This window comes from Diceros bicornis, chromosome 32, assembly GCF_020826845.1.
Source record: "Diceros bicornis minor isolate mBicDic1 chromosome 32, mDicBic1.mat.cur, whole genome shotgun sequence".
Taxonomy (NCBI): Eukaryota; Metazoa; Chordata; class Mammalia; order Perissodactyla; family Rhinocerotidae; genus Diceros; species Diceros bicornis.
The window spans coordinates 24,586,665-24,610,314 of record NC_080771.1 but is presented as its reverse complement, the minus strand read 5'-3'; the positions used below and the strand labels follow the sequence as shown (position 1 = coordinate 24,610,314).

The 23,650-nt window shown below is 57.6% G+C and overlaps 1 protein-coding gene across 8 annotated transcripts; it reads right to left on the bottom strand.

Moving 5' to 3' along the window:
• Positions 1-2,287: 2,287 nt before the first annotated feature.
• On the bottom strand, positions 2,288-22,940 carry MTSS2 (MTSS I-BAR domain containing 2). Of its 8 annotated transcripts, XM_058528229.1 has the most exons (15): positions 22,665-22,940; positions 17,680-17,741; positions 17,521-17,594; positions 16,850-16,921; positions 16,593-16,677; positions 16,416-16,507; positions 16,257-16,331; positions 14,820-14,977; positions 14,277-14,384; positions 13,152-13,249; positions 11,504-11,726; positions 4,415-4,489; positions 3,907-4,083; positions 3,563-3,728; positions 2,288-3,481 (listed from the first exon to the last, which is right to left on the bottom strand). In XM_058528229.1, the coding sequence occupies exons 1-15, from the start codon at positions 22,731-22,733 to the stop codon at positions 2,712-2,714; spliced, it is 2,304 nt and encodes a 767-aa protein (XP_058384212.1). In that variant the 5' UTR covers positions 22,734-22,940; the 3' UTR covers positions 2,288-2,711. The 8 variants fall into 8 exon arrangements, with proteins under 8 accessions (XP_058384212.1, XP_058384216.1, XP_058384218.1 ...); XM_058528233.1 differs by lacking the exon at positions 16,850-16,921 and having other exon boundaries at positions 22,665-22,938; XM_058528235.1 differs by lacking the exon at positions 16,850-16,921 and having other exon boundaries at positions 11,504-11,630; positions 22,665-22,937.
• Positions 22,941-23,650: the final 710 nt, after the last annotated feature.

Here is a 23,650-nt window from a genome sequence, read left to right as displayed (position 1 = left end):
TCGGTCTGAGGGTTCGGATTTGGGATGGACGGAGCCTTAGCCAGGGGGCCTGGAGTGGAGGGTATTTGAGGGATTGAGTTCTTCCGGCCCTGCCCTAGTGCATGGGCCTCAGCAAGCCTGATCCTGGGCAGTGCCTCCTGGGCCCCCTCCCTCCCTCCGGCCGCCCCAGGACAGCCCCCAGCGGGGACAGAGCTGAGGTATTCAAAGCTTAGGTCCCGGCACAAGACCTGGCCACTCCCGCCCACGCCACACAGCGCCCTGAGCTCCTTGGCCGGGATCTGGGATGGGACAGGGCTGGGGTGCAGGCAGGGGTGCGGCGGGGGCAGGTGAGCAGCAGCGGAGGAAGGCAGGCAGAGGCAGGGGTGTTCATTACAGTACAACTTTATTAATACTGGAATCTTCACAGTGCATGTGTTACGTGAGCAGTGACTATTTAAATCAAGGGAGGAGGGGTGGAGGGGGCAGGCAAGAGAGGATAATTTAGCCAAAAACTGACAGAAAGAAAAGAAACAAAATGGTCCAGATGGGATGGGAGGTGGGGGGAAGAAGGGTGAGTAGGAACCAGGAGGGAAGGCCTGGGGTGGGGAAATAAATTAAAAAAAGGAACAAGTTAACAACAGCACCAGAAAAGTTACTTCAGTCAAAAGACGCTTTTGAAAAGAATATTTCTCTGTACAAAATGAAAAATAAAACGAACATAAAGAAGTCCCCCCAAACCAAAGTTTGTGATGCGGGATGGTTGGCTCGGATCCCGAGGGGGCGGGCCTACGAGGTGGTCACTAAATGGACAAAGGTGATCAAGGGGATGGAGGAGTTATGTACAGCCCTGGGGTGGCTTGGAGGGGAGGGGGGATGGTGGAGCATGGGGGGGCCAGGGTGCTGCCCCCCTCCCCCCGGAGGCAAGCTCTTCCTCACAGGGACTCGAGGACCCGGCCACACCCCCACCCACTGCCCCTTACCCTGCTCACATCACACAACCTGCATCTTACATCAGCCCACCTGGGCAAACCCTGACAGCCCTGGGGGGAATGGGCTGTGTAAACCCTGCCCCAGGGCTTCCCAAACTGGCCACCTGCTCTCCCAGCCCCTTCAGACCCTCCCTTGCTCAAGCCCCCTCCAGGGCCCCAAAGCTGGGCTCTGGGGTGGGTCGGAGCACTCAGCAAGGCTCTTCTCAGACCTAGCAACTTACAGGTACCGTTTTCCATCGCCCTCAGGGAGCCCGGGTGCTCCATCTGCTCAGGGCACCCTTGGTTGCCCAGACCTACCTGCTGTGCTGCCTGGATCCTAGTTCCTGCCACAAGAACTACCAGGCTGGTGCTGGGAGACTCAGACCCAACCCCGTCCCATCCAGACCAGGAAAAGCCTGCTCTCCTGACCCCTGTGGGACCACAGGAAGCCCTGTGCTCGCCCTGGGTGTACTTGCTTAGAGTCAGCAAGATGTGGTGCATGGAGGGGGAGGGCACCCCACCCCGCCCCACCCCTAGCACAGGACTGGGACTGTGGGGGGACCGTCCTGGGATGGCATCTCCTCTGGCAACAGAGAGTCAAAGCCAATCTCCCTGGACTCGTCCCCCAGCTGGCAGCCCTCACTCAGACCGCAGACGGGCTGCAGGCCCTGCCCCTGGCCCTCTCCAACCTTAATTTGGCGATGCTCCAGAGGCTAGAGAGAACAGCTGGCCCCTGGCTTTGGGGGAGTCCTCCTCCTCCTGCCATGGGCCCACCAGGCCACTGCGGGGCTCCCTGTCCCTCAGGCACTCTCGGACACACCCTGTATTGTCCACCCTGTCCCCACACACAGTCCTTGTCCAGTCAGCTCCATTTTATTATTATATTCATAATATAACCCCCCACACCCACTACAGCTCCAGCCCCCAACTGAAAGGTGACTGAAACTGTGACCAAAGTGCCACCAGAGGTAAGTCCTGACATGCCCAGATGAGGACCAGACATCTGAAAACAGCTCTCGGACCTCTGGACTCCTGCCCTGCTGCCCTGCCCTGCCCCTAACCTGGCCCCACCTCAGGGGGAAGGGAGGCTGCCTCGGGGTCCCCGCCGCCTCCACGCAGGCCCCTATCCCCTGTGGCAGCCGGCTGCCCAACTCCACCGGCCCTCCCACCCGCCAGCCGCTCTGCAGAGCTTTCCGGTCAAAGCTGACATGTAGGCCAATTGGACACCCAGCCCTCCACGGCCACCCTGCCCCCCCGGAGAGGCACCTGGGAGAGGAGAGAAGGGGAAGGAGAGGAGGCTCAGTCAGGGGTGGAGGGCGCCTGATTCCAAAAAAGCCGGAGGCATGCCAGCCCAACCCGGGGAGAGGCGGCCAGCCTAGCTAAGCTGTGCCACTGCGGCCGGGGTGGCGCGAGGCTGGCCGGCCCCTTGTCGTGGGCCTGGAGTGCAACCCCAGGGCTGAGATGTGACAGAGGCAGGGCCAGCAGGAGGAAGCAGGGGACAGAGAAGGTCAGGGGAGTATAAAACAGGCTCCAGACCAAGTTCAGGCCCCCAGGCTCCGCCTGGCGAGGGCGAGAGAGGAGTCACTTCCTGTTTAAACGCTGAAATCCAAGCCGGGTGTCTCTTTCCATAAAGTGGCTTTGCCTTATGTTACTTTGAAAAAACACAAGCCTGCCTGGCCCTGCTCTCTCCTGGCTGTGCCTTTTCTCTGAGTGGCCGCTGCCCACCGGCCAGGCGGGAGGTCAGAGGGTGGGAGGGTGGCACCATCACAAGATGCGGGGCGCCGACCTGTCGTTGGTGACGGTCCTGCGGAGCCGCACCCCGCGCCTGATGGCCACCAGCATGTCTTCGGCCGGGGGGTCGCTGGTGGCGGCCGGGGGCGGGGTGGGCGTCTCCTCTGCGGGGGTGGCCGACAGGGCCGTGGGGAAGGGGAACTGGCCCTCGCCCAGAGCGTGGGCACCGGCCACCAGCTCCCCGAGCTTCTCCACCAGGCTGTGCCGGTTGGCGGCCAGCTGCTGCTGCTGCTCATCGTCGTCCTCGGCCCCCAGCCCGGGGTAGCTGGCGGCTTCCGGAGACACGCTGCCCCAGGCCGTGTTGGGCAGGCTGAGCCTTTTTGGGGAGGCCTTGGCCAGGTCTGGCGCCAGGGGCGAGGCGGCCTCGTCGGTGTAGAAGACGCACTCCTCGCTGCCCGCCCGCGTGGGCCCCGCGTAGCTGGGGGAGTCGGGCACCGTGGGCGTCTTCACGGGGACGATGGGCGGCCGGATGGGGATGGGGCCGGCACTGGAGAGGGCGCGGCGCACGGTGGGCTTAGTGGAAGGCGTGCGGCGGATAGTGGCCACACCAGGGGGCGCACCCGAGGTGGTGGGCAGCCCCGCGGTGGGCAGCCCGGCCGTGGAGGCCGGGCGCTTGGTCTGGATCAGGCGGCGGTAGTTCTGGGCGATGTTGCTGTTGCGAGGGATGGTGGATGACTTGTCGAACTCAGGCGGGCCCTCGCCGTCCGCATCCCCGTTCACCGAGTAGCAGTCATAGTCAGAGCCTGGCGGGCACAGGAAGCAGTGGGCCTGGGGCCTGGGGGCTGTGAAGGCCCGGTAACCCACCCCCGGCCCCAGGCGCCTACCTTGGGAGGGGATGGTGTCCTCGGAGCATGAGGGCGTAGTGGTCTGCGTGCTGTAGCCGCTGGAGTACTGCAGCGAGTCCCGGCTGCTCTTCTGGTGCTCCAGGCTCAGGCCACGGGTCAGCACCATGGCCAGGTCACTGGCCGCAGGGGACACCTCCTCACCGTGCTGCGGGTGGTAAGACTGCAGGCTGAAGCCTTGCTCCCGGCTTCCCCTCTCAGCCCAGACTCCAGGCAGCCCCAGCAGGTGGTCGGAGCTGGTCCTGAGACCACTCGCCGGGCTCCTGGCACTGACCTGGGAGTGAAGGCAGAGCCCTGGCTGGGATGCCCCGGGAGCTGGTGCCTACCTTGGCTGCGATAGTGGCAGGGGACATGCGGGGTCGCGGGGCCTCCTCTCCACTGGGGCCCAGGGCACCTCCGCTGGCCGGGCTTGGCTCTGTGTCTCGGAGGAGCTCTGCTCGGTCCTTCCTCCTCTGCAGGGTGGTGCCTGAGGGCTGCTCGTGGGGGCCGGCCTTGGACCAGTCCTGCAGGCCATGGCAGGCAGGTCAGGAGGATCCTTGGTCCTGCTGCCCATGGCCAAAGGGGCCCCTCACTACAGTTGAGGTTCAGGGTTTGCAGGCTCATGTGGGCCTCAGGCTCATAATCATGGCCAAGGGCAGAGCATGGAGGCGCTGTGACCCCTCAGTCCCCCCAAGCCCAGGGGCAAGAAGGGGGACCCCAGGAGGGAGTGGGTGGGGAGTGGCTGCAGGTGGCACCCAGGTGCCTTTTCTTGTGGGGAACAGGCGCCGCGTGCACACACCCCTCTGGTCGGACCTGGGCCCTCCCTGCGTCCTGCTGCGGATGGGGAGCACTGACCGAGGTCGGGGAGCTGCATTCGCTAACCGACTGGCAGGTTTCTGAGGCCTCGGAGGACGCAGAGCTGGAGGACTTCTGCCATGCAGAGGCCAGCAGGCGGGCGGACAGGGCGGGGAGGCAGGGAGGAGAGAACAGATGTGGTCACAGCGCTGGCATGCAGTGGGGTGTTCCGATTCAGGGCCACGGCCATGAGCATCTGCAGCAGAATGCAGCGCCCAGAGCGCACGCCACGGGCACTGACCTTCCCCATGGCCCAGCCCCAGAACCATATTCTGAGGATTAACGAGAAGACTTGCTGCCGCTGGCCTGGACGTGGTGGGCAAGGGAGAGAGACTAAGGGTGGCAGCTGGGGGTCCGGCTTGAGCAGCTGGGTTGATGGTGTCCCTGTTTTCTCAGGAGGTCAGCCTGGGGGAGGATGAAGTCAGAGTCCATCCTGCACATGTGAAGCTGTATCTATGCACGGATGCAACACAGGCAACCATATTTATGAGTCTGGAGTTTAGGGAGAAGAAAGGGTTGGAGCCACAAATCTGGCAGTTGTGGGACAGAATAAGGTCACCTAGCCAGTGAAGGTAGTTAGAGAAAAGGTTCCAGGACCTCAGGTGTGCCAACGTTTAGTGGTTGGGAAGAAGAGGGTCCAGCAAAGGAGAGTGACAGCAGCTGCCAGCGAAGTGGAGGAAAACCATGAGCAGGTGACATCACAGAAATCAGGGAGAGAACCTGATGTGTGAAGGAGGGAGGCTCAGCTGTGCTCATGCTGTTGGGGGCCCATCAGACGAGGGCAAAGGGGTGTCCGTGGAGACCTCGAGAACTGTTTCATGGAATGGTGGGGACGGAGGCCCATTTAAGAATGGACCAAAGTGTGCATGGGAGACTCTGCTCTGGGCATGCGGGGGGACTGGCACCCTAGGAGGCCCCCCAACTCAAAACAACTACAAAGAATGAAGAAAAAAGAAGGGCAGAGACAGGACCATGAGGGTCCCCAGAACAGATGCTGGCTTCAGCACATGGGTTGGGAGACTAGACAGGTGGCAAGGTGGAGAGCCCACCCTGTGATGACCTGAATTAAACCAGGGACAGTACCTGGAAGGGGACTGATCAGTAGCACCCCCCCAATTCTGTCAAATTCTCTATATCACCCCGTTTGGACCCCCAAATTTTTTACTGTTCATGATGAACCAAGATGAACAAAACTTTAAAAGGGAACAGAGCACCACAGGTGAGGATTCAGAGGAGACAATAAACAAATTTAGATTTTTACCAGTATAATTTTTAAAACAAACAAACAAAAATCAATGGGAAAGGTATTTGGGGGAAAAAAAAAAAATCAATGGAAAAATTAAACACTCATTCACAAGAAAAAAAAAAAACCCACTTAAACTAGGGATAGAAAGGAACTTCCTTAATCTGATAAAGAGTATCTACAAAAATCTCGATACTTTTCTCTCTGAGGTTGGGAAAAAGATAAGGATGCCCACTATCACCATCCCTATTCAGCACTGGAAGTCCTAGCAGTGCGATAAGGCAAGAAAAAGAAGTAAAAAGCAAAAGGATTGGAAAGGAAGAAATAAAACAGTCATTATTTGTAAATGACATGATTACATATAGAGAATATTCAAAAGAATCTACAATTATCAGAATTAACAAGTGATTTTAACAAAGTTATTGGATACAAGATCAATATACAAAAAAACAAAATAAAATTTCTAAATATTAGCAGCTAAGAAACAAAAAACCCTAAAAAAGCCAATATAATTTCTAACAGCATCAATAAACGTCAAATACCCAGGAAAAAAAAATCCAATGATAGATGTGCAAGAGCTTTACATGAAAACCACAAAACATTAGTCATGTGCTGCATAACAAAGTTTTGGTCAATGATGGATCACATATACGATGGTGGTCCCATAAGACTGGTACCATAGAGCCTAGGTGTAGTAGGCTATACCATCTAGGTATGTATAAGTACACTATCATGTTGGTACAATAATGAAATTGCCTAATGATGCATTTCTCAGAACGTATCCCTGTCGCTAAGTGACGCATGACTGTACTGAGGGACGGTAAAGCGTAAATAAATGGAGAGACATACACAATCCCAGTCAAATCCCAGGAGTTTTTTTTTTTTTTTTGGTGGAAATTGACAAGCTGATATTAAAATTTATATAGAAATGCAAAGGGCCTAAAATAGACAAGGTGATAATGAAGAATAACAAAGCTAGAGGACTTTCATTACCAGATATCAAGAATTTTTATAAAGTTACAATAATTAAGATGGTGTGGTATTGGTATAAGAATAGACAAACTGACCAACCAGTAGAGCAGAATACAAACTCCAGAAACAGCTACACATATACAGATACCTGATTTATGACAAAGGCAACACTGTAGTGCAGCGGGGGAGAAGATGGTCTTTTCAATAAATTGTCAATTAGATATCCATATGAAAAAAATGACCCCTACCTCACACCACACACACACACACACACACACACACACACACACTCGATTCCAGCTGAGCTGCAGATCTAAGTGAAAAAAGTAAGACAAAAAGGCTTTTAGAGGAAAACAGAAAACATCTTTGTGATCTTGGAGTACACAAAAATATCTCACACAAATTTTTTAATTGTTAGTACACAAAAAGCACTAACAATTAAAAAAATGGATAAATTGGACGTATATTAAAATGAAGAGCTTTAGGTCATTAAAAGACCCCATTAAGAGAGTATAAAGGGAACCCACAGAATAAGAGAAGATATCAGATGAAGGACTTGTAACTATAGTATATAAGAAGTTCTATGAATCAATCAGAAGAAAACAAAATAACTTAGTAGAAAAATAGGCAAAAAATTTGAACAGGTCCTTCACAAAAGAGGATATCCAAATGGCCTTTAAAAGTATGAAAAGGTGCTCAACCTCATTAGTCATTAGGGAAATGCCAATGAAAAACACAGGGCATAACTACATGCACAAGAATGGCTAAAATGAAAAAGATGTAAAATACCAAGGGTTGGTGCAACGTGGAATAGCACTAAACCACTGTTGTGCTATTCTTGCCAAAACTATGACCTCACTCTAATTATGGGAAGACATCAGACAAAACCCAAACTGAGCAATATTCTACAAAATAGCTGACCAGTATTCTTCAAAACTATCAAAGTCATGAAAGAGGAAGAGGGACAGAAGAAGTGTTACAGACTGGAGAAGCCCAAAGAGTCACAGCTAACCGCAATGAAGGATCCTGCGTTGGATCTTGGACTCCTGGACCAGAGAAAGGATATTAGTGAGAAAACTGGCAAAATTTGAAAAAAATTGTAGATTAGTTAATAGTATCGTGCCTGTGTTAACTTCCTGGTTTTGAAAATTTTTTGGTGGTTACATAGATGTTAACATTAGGGGAGGCTGCGGGAGGGCAGGTGGGAACTCTGTACTCTTCTTGTAACTTTTCTACAAGACTAAAACTATCTCAAGGAAAAAAAACCAAACAAACCCCTCAATGGATAGGTTAAATAACTACAAAATAGAGAAAAAGTAAATTGGAAGACAGGCCTGAAGAAATTATCCACAATGTAGTACAGAGAAACAAGGAGATGGAAAATGTGCGAGTTAAGAAACATGGATAGAATGAGAAGGTCTGACGCACATTTAATTGGAATCCCAGGAGAGAACAGAAAGAATGAAAGTAGGAATAAAGAGACAATGACTGAAAAGTCCCAGAACAAATGAAAGACACAAATACAAAGTTATAGGAATACATAAATATTAGGTGCCGTTAAACAAAAACAAATCCATGACTAGACACATTGTAGCAAAACTAAAGAGAAGATCTTAAAGTGGCCAGAGAAGGGCCGGCCCTGTGGTGTAGTGGTTAAGTTCGTGCACTCTGCTTCGGTGGGCCAGGGTTTGCAGGTTTAGATCCCAGGTGCAGACCTAAGCACCACTTATCAAGCCATGCTGTGGGAGGGGTCCCACATATAAAGTAGAGGAAGATGGGCACAGATGTTAGTCCACGGCCAATCTTCTTCCTCAGCAAAGAGTGGAGGATTGGCAATGCATGTTAGCTCAGGGCTAATCTTCCTCACCCCCCAAAAAAAAAAAAAGTGGCCAGAGAGAGAAGTCAGATTACTCACCAAGGAGCAACAATGTGACTGAGAGCAGACCTCCCAACCAACAATGGAAGCCAGAACACAGTGGAAAAATATCTTCAAAGTGCAGGGAGAGAATAACTGCCAGCCCAGAATCGTGTTCCTGGCAAAACTAACTTTCAAGAAAGAGGACAAAACAAAGCATGTTTACAGATAAACAAAAACAGAGCTTAATACTACAGACCTTCTCTAAAAGAACTTCTAAAAGATGTACTTTACTTCAGAAAGAAAGAAGAAAGATTTGAGATGCAAGAAAAAACGATGAACAAAGAAATGTGTAAACACAGTGGTAAATCTAAACAAATATTGTATGTATGAAATAACATTGAAATTAAGAAGAAAAATGTCATTTGTGGGTGTTATAAAAAGGAAGAGAGTAACATATAATAGTTTATAAGTTGGGAGAGAGGGGTGACTGAAGTTAAAATATATTAAGGTCCTGGAATTATTCAGGAGGAGGGTTTATAACTTTGCTAAAGGTACATGGTAAAATTTCAAGGTAATCTGTAAAATAAAAAAAATAGAGTATAACTTATAATCCAGTAGAGGGGAAATAATGGGAAAAGGAGCAGCAAACAAAAGCAAAGGTAAGAGACAAAAGCACAGGGCCAGCCCTGTGGCTTAGCAGTTAAGTGCGCGCGCTCCGCTACTGGCGGCCCGGGTTCAGATCCCGGGCACGCACCGACGCACTGCTTCTCCGGCCATGCTGAGGCCGCATCCCACATAACAGCAACTAGAAGGATGTGCAACTGTGACATACAACTGTTTACTGGGGCTTTGGGGGAAAAAAAGGAGGATTGGCAATGGATGTTAGCTCAGAGCTGGTCTTCCTCAGCAAAAAGAGGAGGATCAGCATGGATGTTAGCTCAGGGCTGATCTTCCTCACAAAAAAAAAAAAAAAGAGAGAGAGAGAGACGAAAGCACAGAAAAAGCAGAATAGAAAGAAAAAAGTAAGACAGAAGTCCAAATGTCAGTAATCATAATAAATACAACGGACTAAAAATGCCAATTAAGAGATAGAGACTGTCAGATTGAATAAGAAAATCTAGGTATATGTTGTTGTAACAGACTTGTCTAAAACATAAGGATATAGTGAATTTATTTATTTTTTTCTTTATTTTTTTTGTGTGAGGAAGATTGGCCCTGAGCTAACATCTGCCAATCCTCCTTTTTTTGCTGAGGAAGATTGGCCCTGGGCTAACATCCGTGCCCATCTTCCTCCACTTTATATGGGATGCCGCCACAGCATGGCCTGACAAGCAGTGCGTTGGTGCGCGCCCGGGATCTGAACCGGTGAACCCTGGGCTGCTGCAGCGGAGCACGCACACTTTACTGCTCGCGCCACTGGGCTGGCCCCAGGATATAGTGAATTTAAAAGCAAAGAGGTGGAAGATGATAATATAAATATGAACAGAATAAAGAAAGCTGAGGTAGCTGTAGTAATATCCAACAAAATAGACTTTAAGTTACAAAGCATATAAGGAACAGAGGATCAACTGTACCATGTTAGAAAATTCAATGCACCATGAAGATACAGGAATACAAACATATCAAGTGAGGTTAAATAAAAAGAAATCCATAACTAGACACAATGTTGCAAAACTAAAGAGAAGATCTGAAAAGTGGCCAGAGAAAGAAGTCAGATTACTCACAAAGGAGCAACACTGTGACTGATAGCAGACCTCCCAACCAACAATGGAAGCCAGAACACAGTGCAAAAATATCTTTTAAACTTGTATGCACCTAATAAAACAGTCTCAAAATATATAAAGCAAACATGGATAGAATTATACGGGAGAAATTAACAAATCTATGGTTTTTCAATTATTGATAGGTGAAGCAGACAGGAGTGAATGGGAAATGAGGTGGAAATGGTCAGTGTAGATAATTCCTTTTATTATTATTATTATTTTTTGGTGAGGAAGATTAGCCCTTAGCTAACATCTGTTGCCAATTATCCTCTTTTTGCTGAGGAAGATTGGCCCTGGGCTAACATCTATGCCCATCTTCCTCTACTTTATATGTGGGACGCCTGCCACAGCATGGCTGGATAAGCAGTGCGTAGGTCTGCGCCTGGGATCTGAACCTGCTAACCCCAGGCTGCAGAAGCAGAGCACGCGAACTTAACCACTACGCCGCTGGGCTGGCCCCCTAGACAACTCTTTTAAGTTTTACTGTGAAGGAGACTAGGTGGCTGGAGGAGAACGTGGGGGGAAGGAAGGGCTTTTAAAATGGATGAGACCACAGCATATTTGTGTACTGATAGCAGTGAGCCAGCACAGGGAGAGAGACTGGCTGTGCAGTGGGGACAACCTTGGTTAAGAGAACAGCAGAACCACGATGGATATAAATGCAGGCAGGGTCACTCCTGATACCCTGAGGACAGCTCCCAGGCATGTGGCCCGACCTCCTTTTGTCTTCTGCTGTGGTCTCTCTGTCCATCTCATTGAGGCTGCAGGATCTGATCTTGCACCTGAGAGATTCTCGGGCCAGTCTCTGGGTTCAGAGTGAGCTGGCTCAAGTGTGGAAATGGGGGAAGATGTCTGCAGATCCTGGGGCCCCTGGAGATGCCTCCTAGGGCCAGCCACTCCATCACTGTAAGCCTATGCAGGAGGAGGGTCACAAGGCGCCAGAGCTGGCAAGCTGCCTGCTCCTGGCTCCTGTGGCTGGATGAACGTAGAAGGCAAGGAATTGAGAAATAGGGAGGAAGTGGGGCCACAAAAGCCCCCCGTCGACACTGCTGTGGCAGATGCTGGCTGCTCTAAGACCTTCTCCACCTCTCCTTAGCCTTGAGGCAGTGAGTTCAGGTTGGTCCCCAATGTGGTTGCCCTGGTGACCTCCAGGCCAGTCTCAACAGCCGTAGGTGGCCCCACACATGGATAGCCTGAGGCTGATATGAGGCCACGGCACCCCACCCCAGGTGGTCCTGTGGACGCCCCCTCACCTGGCTGGTGATGTCTGAAGGCATGGGTGAGGGGGGCTTGGAGTAGGTGGCATCCTGGGAGATGAAGCCAGAGTCGTGGGAGGAGACGCTGGAGAGGCGGGTGGTGGTGGTGGCTGGCTGCGCCAGGCTGCGGTAGCGACAGGTGGAACTGGGTGAGTATGTTTGGGCACCCCCAGGCCATGGGGCTCCACCGCCCTTGGCACTGCTACTGCTGCTGGGGGCGCTGGGGGAGTGAAGGAAGCGGGCACAGCAGCCAGACAGGAAGACACAGGGGTGTGTGTGGAACGGAGGGTGACAGACGAGGGTGGAGGAGAGAGGTGAGGGGCAAAGGAAGGAAAAGACAATGTCAGACTACAAGGTCCTGAGACCCAGGGCCGCAGATGAGCTAGGTTCTGGGACCGTGGGACAGGGTGGGGCCTGGGCAGGGGACGCCTGGGGTGAAGCAGTCTTTCTGCCTCCTACCCTGCCATTAAGAACAGTAGACCCTAGGTTAACAATGGGGAAACTGAGTCAACAAGTGTCAAACAGTTTCGCAATTGTACTAGAACCAGACACCAGTCTGGTCATTTCTAGACTGCCTTCTCAAAGTCTGATGTTTGCCATCAAATCCTAATTGGATGTCTACGTGTGCTGATGGTCTGTGTGGGTCCTGGACCCACCACCGCCCTCATCCCCTCCACCCCGAGGGTATCCACTCTCCGTAGCTCACATCCCCTGCACAACCATTTCACCCTTGGGCTTGTTCCTGGCACTGAAGGTCGCCGTCCTCCTGAGCGTGACCCTGAGGCCCCCAACCCTTGGTCATGGGTGTCCCTTGCAATCAACCCTCCCTCCTGTGACGGCCACCCAGCTGGGGTCCAGCAGACCTGGGCCCTCCTCTCCTTGAAGGAGAGGCTGATTGCTGTGCCCGGTTTTCCTCCCATGCCCCACGCCCAGCAGAGGTGGTTCTGGGGAAGGGTGACTGGCACAGAGAGGGCTCCCCACCGGTAACTTGCCCTGTGCTCACTGCCCGTCCCCCAAGGAGCCTTGAATCTTAACCGTCTCCTCCAAATCCTATCCCGGGGCTGCATCGGAAGTATCCCTGATCCTGAGCCTGCCTAGTGATTGAACGAGACCTTGGGGGCCAGCCTGGGTCAGGGTTCGGGCCTGTGGCATCTGCTGGGCATGAGCTCTCAGGAACCAGCCAGGCTGGAGGATCCCTTACCTTGTGGCCTCAGCACGTGTTCACAGAAGCCTCCACGCCCCTCCCTGATCTTAGATTCTTACTATTTCCCCAGACTGTGCTGGGCCTGGCAGAGCCCAGTGGTTAAATGCTGGGACTCTGTGCCTTAGTTTCCCCTTCTGTGAAATGGAGACAACACCATACCCGATACGGTGGTGTTAGGATTCAGTGAAGAAAACGTGTAGAGCATGTAGCTATTGCTCCATGAATGAAGCTGCTCCCGCCCCCCCTTCCTGCTAACACCCGCCTGCACCAGCAGCAGCCTTGCGATGGGGTATATGTGTCATCTACACTTGCAGATTCCTCAATGACGTAGACGTTGTGGGGTTCTGGGGTCCTGAGCAATTCCTGAAGCAGCCTTGGTAGGAACTTCCCCGTTCCCTTCCGGGGTACCCCTGTCCCTCCCACCCCATCACCCCCCCTGACCTGCACATGCTGGACTTCCGGGAGCTGGAGCTGCTGGGTGATGAGGGTGGGGTCTGGTAGGACCAGCTGTAGTCGGAGCCCTTCAGGTCTTTGATCACCTGGACGAGGACAGGGATGGGGTCACTGGAGGCGGCCCTGCCCTGCAGAGAGCCTTATCATTGTCCTAGGGCCTCCCACTCTCTTCCCTATTTAGAACTAGGCCCATCAGGAGGCTCTTGGGAGGCTGAAGGCCTCCCCCTAGCCCTTTCCAAATGCAAGCTCCTTACTCGGGGCTTCCCTTACCGGGAAGCATGGCTGCCAGAAGGCGGGGGATGCTGGGGGAGATTCTGCCCTCTCTGATTCTCAGGGATGCTGCCCCCGCCTGGGCCCGGCCCCCTCGGCTCACACACACTGAGTCGATTCTGAGCCCAGCCTGGGCCAGGCAGGGGACATGTGAGAACCAGGCACTCCTGAGGACTCACTGTCACTGGCAGAGGAGCCAGGCAGAGTGACCATGGGGGACACCACGAGGTCCAATTCCTGGCTCTGCTGTGCCCCTTGGGTAAGTTCCTGGACCTCTCTGAGCCTCAGTTTTCTCCCATGAAATGCAGGCAATTGTTCCTGTCTTAGAGGGCCGCTGGGGTGATTCAATGAGATAACCCGGGGGAAGTGCTCAGCAGAGTGCTGAGCATACAGTAGGCGCCTAGTGAGGGCAACGCCACTAGGCAGGAGGGACCCTGGTGCAGTGGGAGCCTGGTAGTGTGCTGAGGCGGGCGGGGTGGCATCTGTGTGCAGGTGTGTCTGTATCTAGGGGAGGTGACAGGTTCTGGGCATGGACGGCGGGCAGGCACCCCCAGGTCTGGCTTGCTCTGGAGGAGCCTGGGGGCAGACGCAGGGCCGGGCCCCATGGATCCAGGACTTCGCCCATCTGCTCTCAGACTGAGGCCCCTGCTGGTTCCTGGGCACGCCACCCCTCACCTGGGCAGGTGCTCCTGGATGTCCCACAGAATGGGTGTTGGGACATGTCTGGTCCTCTGTCCCCAGCTGCCTCCCCCAAATGCTGTCCCCTTCCTCCTCGACTGTCCCCAACCAAGGGCAGGCCATCCCCTCCCCTTTCCTGTCCCCCAGCCCCAGGGCTGGGCGTACCTGCTCACTGGCAGGGGGCAGCTTGTGCGGCTCGGCAGTCAGCACCACCAGGTCGTCAATGATGCCCTGCAGGTGGGTGATCTCGCCCAGCATGGTCAGCTCCCCATTCTGGAGAAGCAGCCAATCAGACCTGCCAGCCCTCCCTGCCCACCTACCCTGGAGGGACAGGCCTCACCTGGCCTCTCCTCTCTCATCCCTCCCCTCAGCGAAGGCTACAGGGGGCGACAGAGGCTGGGCCTGCACAGCCTGGGGCTGGCACAACCATCTGTCCCGACCAAATCCGTGCATGAGCTATGAGACCTGCCTTTGGGCCAGGAGAATGTGGCTCTGAATGCACCCACCAGGGATCACCGAGAAGTGGCCTTCCTTGGAGGTCAGAGGGTCAACTCTGGGCCTGGCCCAACATGCCAGGGCCTCCGAGTCACCCAGAAGAACTCTTGCCCAGTGGTTCCCAAATCCTGATTCTTGGGATTCCTTGGGGACTCCTCAACTAGCCCAACTGTGGGGATGCTCAGAATGCCTCTCTGCCCCTGAGGGACCCACCACCACAGGCTGTAGGAAGGTGATGAAGGTGCAGAAGCGGCCGCGCTCCTCGATCAGGGCCCGGCGCACCGCCTGCTTCTCCGTCTCCTCCAGCAGCAAGTACATGTCGTTGACATCCTGCAGGGCGCTGTCCAGCTGGGGCTGCAGGTCTCCTTTCCCTAGAGGGGTTGGGAGGAGAGGCCGCGCTGGGGACGCCAGCCTGGCTTGCTGCATCCATGGCTCAGGCCCCATGGTGGTGTCCCTGGCTGTGGGGCTGGGCGCTGCCACGGGGGCCAGGGGACTGGGGAGAGCAGTCAGGACCGTGGAGCTTGTGGAGGGGCTGGTCCCAGAGCAGGCAGGAAGGACAAACAGACACGTACACAGCAAAGACACCAAAGCTGCAAAGCCACCCAGGACCTGGAGCAGCCCGTGGAGCAGCTGTGTTCTGGGGAGCCCAGTGGAGGCCTCCACAACAGCTGAGTCTTCCACCCCCAAGTCACCCTCACTGCCTGCAGGACAGTGCCCCCTCACCCCATAGGGCACAGGGAGGCAGGTGGACACAGGACAAGCAGAGCGTGGGGGCCCAGCTGTAGGCCAGGCCACTGGGGGGTGCAGGGGTCAGGAGAGCTAGGGGCTGGGTCCTGGGAAAGGAAAGGGAGGGTGTCTCAGTGTGGGCCCCCACTCGGCTTAGGGAACGATGCGCAAGGACAGCAACAGCAACGTAGAGAAGCAGCGAGACAGAGAGAGGTGACAGGATGATGTAGAGGAGACGGTGAGACAGGAAGTGGGCAAGCGACAGGTGAGGACTCTGGGCAGGCCTAGCGGGGGCGGGGCAGCCAGGGCCTGTGTCCCCCACCCAGCCCGGGCCAACCCCTCTTGGCCTGGCAGACTGACCCAGCAGTGGCCCGGGACTCATCCCTGGCCAGGGGCCCCAGGGGCCCCAGGGGCCCTGTGCCCCAGGCCCCTCCCTCGCTGGACCAACCGCCTTTCTCGCTCCTCCTTGGCCTGGAGAGGCTCCTTCCAATGGCCCTGAGCTGGGGGAGACAGACAAATGCGACAAGGACGGGAGGAGCAGCTGGAGGGACGGACATTTGACTTACCAAGTAGCTCTACAGGAAGGATGTGGGAGGAGGAGAGGAGGAGAGACAGAGAAAGAAAGAATGTGTGAAAGACAGCCGGATGGACAGAGCCACTCCTGGGGTGGGGGCATGGGGGCCCGGGGCCTGCAGGGCCTCCTGCTGCCTCCCTGAAAGGGGAGGTCCAGGGCCAGGTCTGGGGTGCAGGGCACTCCTTCTGTCCCACCCAACAGGTTGGAGGATCCTGTGTCCACAAGTCCACAATAATGCCCCTCTGGCCAGGATGATGCCCTGGGGCGCAGCATAGGGCGGGGATACGGAGTGGGGCGGGGGGGGGGGGGGGGGGGGGGGGCTGTGCCTGCTGGGCCGCTCTGGCCTCTACCTTTGCGCGCCTTCTTCTGCAGCTTCAGCGTGTCTGAAGACTTCTTCTTGATCTCATGCCGGGCTCGTTTGTACTCTGTGCAGGAAGGAGAGAGGAGCACTCTGTCGGGGGCCTCTGCCGAGTGGGGGCAGGAAGACCCGGCCCGAGCCCCGGCCCCACCTTTCGCGTGGTCCTTGTCCAGCTGGTTGGCCGACTTCTTCCAGTCCTCGATGCGCTCTTGCAGCGGGTTGATGAGGCTCTCCAGCAGCGCGCTGTAGGCGGGGCATGCGGATCAGGGTCACCAGATGGAGTTCTCCCCGCGTCACCCCTACTCCCCTGCCCACGGCGCCCACTCACTTGGTGAACTGGCGCAGCTTGGTCTCGATGCTGCGGTGGCGCATGCACATGCGCGTGAGCGCCGAGCCAATGTCCCGCGTGGCCCCTGGCGAGGCAAGCGCGCGGCGTGGGAAGGAGCCCGCCAGGGCCTCTGCAGTCCCAGCCTTGGGCCACCAGGGGGCGCGCCGGCCCGCGAAGGCCCCGCAGCCCATGCCCGTCCCCTGCACTCCGCAATCCTGCCGGCCCCTACGGGGATTTGATACTTCCTCAATATTTACCCAGCCCCTCCTCCGTGCGGGACCAGGCCTTGCCCATCCCAGCCATACCAGCCTCCTGTAGCTGCGGATGCTCTGGTGGTCAGACCAGGAGGCTCCCTTTAGCCGGCTGACAGAGGCCACAACAAAGGACCGTCCAAAGAGCCAGCCAAAATCCCCTCGCACCTACCCGGAGCCCCCTCCATGTGCGCCCAGATGCAGGCGCCAGGGTGTGAGCATGTGCCCATTGCCTTGGTTCTCACCACCCGGAGGAACGGGGCCCCCAGCACCCTGCTACTCCGACCAGAAGGCAAAGGAGACGCCAAGGCCAACAGGGAACACTCCCCTGCCCCTGTGCGTTCTCAGAAGGGCAGGTGGGATGCGTGAGAAGAAGCCATAAGCAGACTCATTGTACAGAAGGGTGAACAACTGTGGCTGGGGGTCAAGTGAGCTGCCCACAGCAACAATGGAACCCCCGGTAATAATCCCTGTCACCGCTCACCCACTCCTGCTTGCATGCCTCTAGTGACGAAGGCCTCCCTCTCTCCACAACCAGCCCATTCCATTATGGAGCAGAACTCGAGGTCCCAACTCTGGGCCTGGTGTCCTCTACCTGGCTCACATTCCACTCAGCCTTTCCAGCCTCCAAGCCCAACCTGGGGCATCCCCAACCTCCAGCCACAGCCCCTCCCCACCTCGAGTGTTGGTGGCCATGTCTGCCACTTTCTGGAAGGCATCCAAGAAGGCCACAGCAGCCAGCACAGTGGTCCTGGGAAGATGGAGAGTGGGATGGTCTGTGGGTGAGGTGTCCTCTGCCCGTCCCTCCCCTGCTGGGGCTCCCTCAGCAGCCTCACCTCAGCTGGGAATGCAGCTTTGTGGCCTTGGAGTTGAAGTCCTCCCAGATGGGGTAGGAGCTCTGCCGAGGAGATGGGGAGGAAGTGAGACTTCTTGGGGGCTTCAGGGCTCCACCTGGGCTGGGCTGCCCACATGCCTCCATCCAGACTACGGGCAGTTTCTGAGAGAGTGGCTCTGTCCCCACAGAGAGGGAGGCTCCTGGGCCCTCTGGGGGGACAGAGGACCAGGACAGAGCCGTTGGGCAGGAGGAAGGCCTTGCCCTGGGAATAGGTGCCTTTGCTCATCCCTCTTCCCTGATGGTCAGGAAGTCCGTCCTCCTGTCTACAGTGGCAACCGTTTTGGCCCTCAGAGGAGATGGAAACAGTAAATGGCAGGTCCTGTCTCCTCAGGGCTCCCCAGAGGCCTGGCAGGGGATTTGGGCTAAGCTGTACGAGGGGTACCATGTCCCCCTGGACACAGCCTTGGACGGTCCACATGGCATGGGGGCAGAGGCACAGTGTGCAGTGGTGGGCTCAAGGCAGGCCAGATCTAAATTGGGGCCTCCAGGGGCCCCTACCCTGTGCCCCGGAAGCTGCTGCCAGCCCGGCCAGCCATCCATCCCAGGCCAGCAGCAGTGGCTCCCAGGCCCAGGGAGGCTGTGGCTGCTGCAGGGCCCGGCCAGCCTGCCCGGGACAGCCAGGCCCTGGGCTGAATGGGGCCTTGTGTGGCCAACAGTGCCACCTTTCTCCACCCCCGGCCCCCCTCCTGGGGACACAGTGTGGCCTTTATCCCAGCCTGGCCCAAAGCTACGAGTTGGGGGGGGGTTTCCCAGGGGGGAGGCCGGGCTCCTGGCGACCAAGTTGTCCAGTCTGATCAAGGGGCTCTTCTGGCTAATGCACACTCCTGCAGCTGCTGGGTCCTGGAGAAACCTCAGCCCTGGGCCAAGGGCCCTGTGGAGGCCTCCTTCCTCAAAGGGGAGCCCTGGGCCAGCAAAGCCCCCGTCCCCAGGGGCTTCCAAACCTCCCTTCCATGTGGGATGGGGCACTGGGGGCTGGGGCTTTTCCTGAAGAAAGGGGGAAGCAGAGACCCCAGCAGCCCCCAAGGCCTCAGAGGGAGGCTCTGCCTGGCTGGAACCCCAGGGGCAGGTTCTAGCTGGCCTCTCCAGCTGAGGATGGCCTGCAGGGGTGGAAAAGAGACAGGACAGCTTCAGCGAGCCTCAGAAACTCCTCCCGCCCCCAGCCCAGCTCAGTCAGGGCCCAGGGAAAGCAAATATTTGAGAAGTTCACGCAGGCTGGGGCAGGAGCGGGGAGGCTGTGGGTGGGCTGTCTCCACACAGGCACAGCTCAGGGGTAAAGGGTCCTGGGAGGTTGTCCCGGGCAGTCCCGAGGAGCCTTCTGCAAGGTGGCACCTTCCCGCCACCCTGGCCCCTCAGCCCCGAGGCCTTGCTAAAACCTCTAGGAAGGAGAGATGATGCCGGGGATGCGGGGGTCCAGAGGCAGCTGTCCTGGACCCCAGGAAACCTTCTGAGCCCCCTCAGCAGCCTCTGGGCAGTCTCACAGAGCAAGGGACTAGGAGAAGCTAAGGAGAGACAGGTACCTACCCCACTGATGTCCCTGGGCTGGGGCCCATTCCCCCAGCCGCCACCCAGTCACACCTACTCCATCCCAGGCCTTCACAGCCTGCTGTCCCATTGGGGAGGGGACAAGATGTGGGAGGCCAGGCCCAGTTCCCTCTCAGCAGATGGACCCGAGCACCTCAGTCTCTAAGGACTGGGGACTCCACTCCACTCCCCCTAGTAAGTAATTCATACAGGACCCCAGAGACAGGAGGTTGAGGGGCGGGAGCAGCCAGTGCCCTCAGTCCTCACCTGGGCCTGAGCCCTCACTGTGGCCACGCCCTGGCTGTCAGGCTCTAACTTTCATTAGCACTAATACAGTAACTGCTACTGGTGATCAAGTACTGCCGTGGGCCAGGTCCTGTGCCAAGCCCATCCACGATGCGATTGTATCAAATCCTTCCAACAGCCCATGAAATGGACACTATTATCACCCCCATTCTACAGATGAGGAAACCGAGGCTCAGACTTGCCCAAGGCCACCCAGTGGCGGGGCCAAGATCTGATCCCATGTTTGATGGTCATTCCACGTCAGGGCAGAGGGACCCCTCCTTCCAGGGGTGCAGGGGACTGAGTACCTGGGCATCAAGGGTGGGGAGGTGGCAGGGACAGGAGAAGCACCAGCTCTACCCCCAGCATGGTGGGCTGCTCTGGTGGGGGGAGGTGATGTTCTTATCACTAGAGGCGCCCAGGGGATGGGATGAGACCGATGAGGAGGCTGCCGAGGCTCCCGGCCCTCGGAGACTCTGTCCTTGTCCAGGTGGTGGTCGTGGTCCAGAAGCGAGCTGTGCAGGGAGTGACCCAGGCTTCGATCCCAGAGAGACGGCTTGCTGGGGCGCCTGAGCCGGGGCCCCTCTCTGAGCCTCAGTTTCCTCACCAGTCAGATCCGGATGGGAATGGCACCTACGTCATTGGTCAGCGTGGAGGCTCGAGGTGGTTGCTGCACAGGATGCCTTTAGCACGGTGCCCAGCCCCAAGTACGTGCCCAGTCAGTGCCAGCTAACAGTGAGGACACACGGCACTGCTCCTCTGCCCGGAGCCCTCCCGCATGGCCAGGGCTCACGTGTGTGGGTGACCCTCCCCACTCTGGAGACGGTCGGCAAAGATTACTACCCCATTTTCTGGATGGAGGCCTCGTTCACTCGGCTGAAGGTGCGGCCTGGCCTGGTGGGGGCCTGAGTCAGAGCCCTGGGTGCTGTGCCCAGTCCTGTCATCTTGGGCAAGTCCCTGCTCCTCTCTGGGCTTCAGTGGGCATCTGAGCTGAGTTAAACGAGGCACAGAAGGCAGGGAAAGCTCCTGAGCGCCCCCTCCCCGTCCCTGAGCTGGTGTCCTCCTCCAGGCCCTCCAGGCTCCAGGGTAGCTCAGGGAGCCCTCCCTGCCCTACTCGGCTACCCCTAGGCCAGGGGCTGGGCCTCCAGGAGATCAGGGGGGGCCTGTTGTAGGGCCTGTGGAAGCCCTGTGGGGCAAGTTCAGTCTCTGCGACCTGGCCACCTTTCTCTATGGAAGCCCTTCCGCTTATGTGGCTCAGGCCATCGAGGGAAACAGCCAGGAGCTGACCCCAAATCCAGGTGATTGGCCTCCGGGTTGCCCAGTCCCCTGCTCTGTTCCTGGCCTGAACACCTGCATGTGTCACAGGTTCTCGGCATTACCCCAGGCGAAACATCGCCCATTTTGCTCCCACATGTCAGAAAATCCTGCCTGAATCTCTTGCTACACTCTGAGCCTGTTTCCTTCTGTCTTATCCCAAAGTTCCTTGCATGTTGCCTGGAGAGGGAGGGAGACCATCCTGCCCCTCTTCTCTGAGCAAAAGCTGCTGCTCTCTGCAGTGTTTGCGGAGAGAGGCTGCCAGAGGGAGGAGGCTGTGGGAAGGTCCCACCCTCTGCCAGCCCTGGGAGTGAGTGGCTGGGGGAGGGTGGTAGGGGGTGCCTGGTCCCAGGAAGGGATCCTGGTGCCAGGGCTGTGATGTCCACAGGGCAGGAGGGGCTGCTGAGGGCAGAGAGAAGCCAGGACTTTGAGGGGCTGGCCAAAGGGGCCTGGTGATGTTGCAAGGGATGGAAGTCTCAGGGGAGCACCCTATATGGGGGTGGTGGTGGGGGGCACCTCCATGTGTAGTCCCAGGTGAGGGTGGGTTCAAGCCTCTTCCAGGGGCCAGGGATCTGGCTCCTGGGGCTGTTCCCCTGGCAGCACTGAGAGTCACCCAAAGGGCCTGCCGGGCACTATGGGGCGGGTTGCAGTGTGGTGTGTAGTGTTTCCTCCTGGGCCTGCAATGTCACTGTGGATTCTGGGTTGTGTACTGGGGAGTGTGTGATAGGCCATGAGGGTGGGGGCTCTCCGGAGTTCCTGTGGGGATCCTGGTTCTTTCCCCTGGCCCACAATCCTGCCCCAGAGGAGAGGGCATCGTCGCTGGTTCCTGGCCCCCATCCTGTCACTGGAGCTGGATCTCCTCTCTGCCTAGTCAGCCTGGGCCAGCCCTGACAAACCCTGGCCTCTTTGAGGGAGAGGTCCCCCTAGCTGCCTAGATCAACAGTGAGGGGTGAGGTCAGGGGCAGCATCCAACAGTCTCCTTAATGACCTTGAGACATTCCCAGGCCTCAGTTTCCCCATGTGGTGGGCCAGGAATTGGTGGCCTGCTCCAGCCTGACCTTGGCAATCACGGAGAGGAGGGTTGGAGCTGAGGGCCTAGAGTAGTGCTAGGGTAGGGAAGGCCCTCCCTTGGGGTTGCTCCACCAATCCCAACCTTCTCCCCTCCTCCTCCCAAGGTGAAGACAGAGGCCTTGAGATGCAGGGACACTCGGCCTGGAGACCTCGGAGTCCTGGAGATTCCTGGGGCTTGCTGCCTGGACAAGGGGACAAGGGAGGTGGAGGGGTGGCAGTCGCAGGGTCGGGAGGCTGCGGCCTGGCGAGGAAGGAGTTAACGGCTCTCTGCTTCATTATTTCCCCCTGCTTTGGTGATGACAGCATTGTCTGGGCTCCGGGGCCGGCGGGGGTGGGGGGCACGGTGGTAATAGGGGGCAATGGCCGGAACGACCCCGGACCTATTAAAGGGCCGTAGTCGCCCCCGGAGCCAAACCCCATTCACGGTTTGGGGGTCTGGGGCGCAGGAAACCCGCGTGTGCCCATTCTCGGGTCTGGACCCCACGGGGGCGCTGCGACCCGGTCACAGACTCCAGACACCGCACGGATACCCCGACACACGAGCACCCACATCCCCCCAGACGGGCACCCGAGACCCGGGCGCACAGCAGAGGCAGGCCAGACACACTCAGACAAGGACACACAGACACCGAAGTGCACGGACACTGCGAACCACGGCTGCCCGCCGCCACGCGTCCCCAGAGGGGACCCGCACCCGCGCGCCCGCCCGCAGCCGGCCCCGCCACGCCGCGTTACCTTCATGTCGTTGACGATGGCTTGGAAGAGCCCGCCCAGGGCGCCGCACTCCTTCTCCGCCGTCTCCATGCTCGGGCCGGGCGGCGGCGGCGGCGGGGCGCAGGCAGGGCGCGGGGAGCCGGGCTGCGCGGGCGCTCGCTCCGAGGCCCGGACGGGCCTGCCGCCTCCGGGCCGCGCTCAGGGGCCGGCCGCGCCGCGCTCTGGGGACGCGGGCCGCCGTGGGGCGGCGCGGGCCATGTCGCGGCGGGACTGGCGGGCGGCGCGGGGGGCGCGGCGCGGGCGGCTGGCGGCGCAGCCGGGGCGCGGGGACTGAGCGACGGCGGTAATCCGAGCCGCCGAGGCTCGGGCGTCACGTGGGCGCGGCGGAGGGAGGGAGGGAGCGAGGGAGGAGGGGAGGGCACGGCGGGAGGGGGCTGTGGGAAAGGCCGCGCGGGCGCAGGCTCATTCACGGCCAGGAAGCAGGGCTTTGAAATCCGAGCCGGGCGCTGCCAGACTGGTCGGGCGAGAGGGGCCCCGCGGCCGCGGGCGCCACGGCGGGTCGGGGGAGGCTCTGGGGCGGGGCCCGCCCGGCTGCCCGTGGGAGTGGGACCTGTTTGTGGTTGGGTGCCCGCCTCCGGGAGGGGGCTCAACTCCACCTTCCAGCCTTTGGTCGCCCGCCCGGGGGGCTTCCCGCGCTTTCAGCAGACGGCCGGAGGGCTGGCGTCCTCCGGGTGCATTCCGCGGGACGGACACAGCACCCACAGCAGGGGCGCAGGGTGTCCCGCGGGCCGCCCTCCTTGGGACGTTTCATCCCAGGCACAGACAAGTTCAGACCGTCCTCCAGAAGCTCTCTGGTTCCTTTTCCAAGCGGTGCCATGCCACGGGGATGGAGTGCCCGAGGCTAGGCTTTTGGAGGTTGTGATGTCCTAGTCCTCTGGCGACCTCCTTCTTCTGGGGTAGGGGCCGTGTGGGACCAGCAGAGCAGGGGTGGGCCCCCATTCCCAGTC

Bases quoted from the DNA above. Each gene is read 5' to 3' on its own strand.
- MTSS2 (XM_058528228.1), bottom strand. From the start codon at position 17,822: ATGGAGGCATGTGGGCAGCCCAGCCCAGGTGGAGCCCTGAAGCCCCCA. The intron at 16,332-16,415 runs GTGGGGCCGGGG...CTTCCTGCACAG, and splicing joins GGACAAGGACCACGCGAAAG to AGTACAAACGAGCCCGGCAT. The intron at 13,250-14,276 runs GTACGCCCAGCC...GTCCTCGTCCAG, and splicing joins TGCCCCCTGCCAGTGAGCAG to GTGATCAAAGACCTGAAGGG.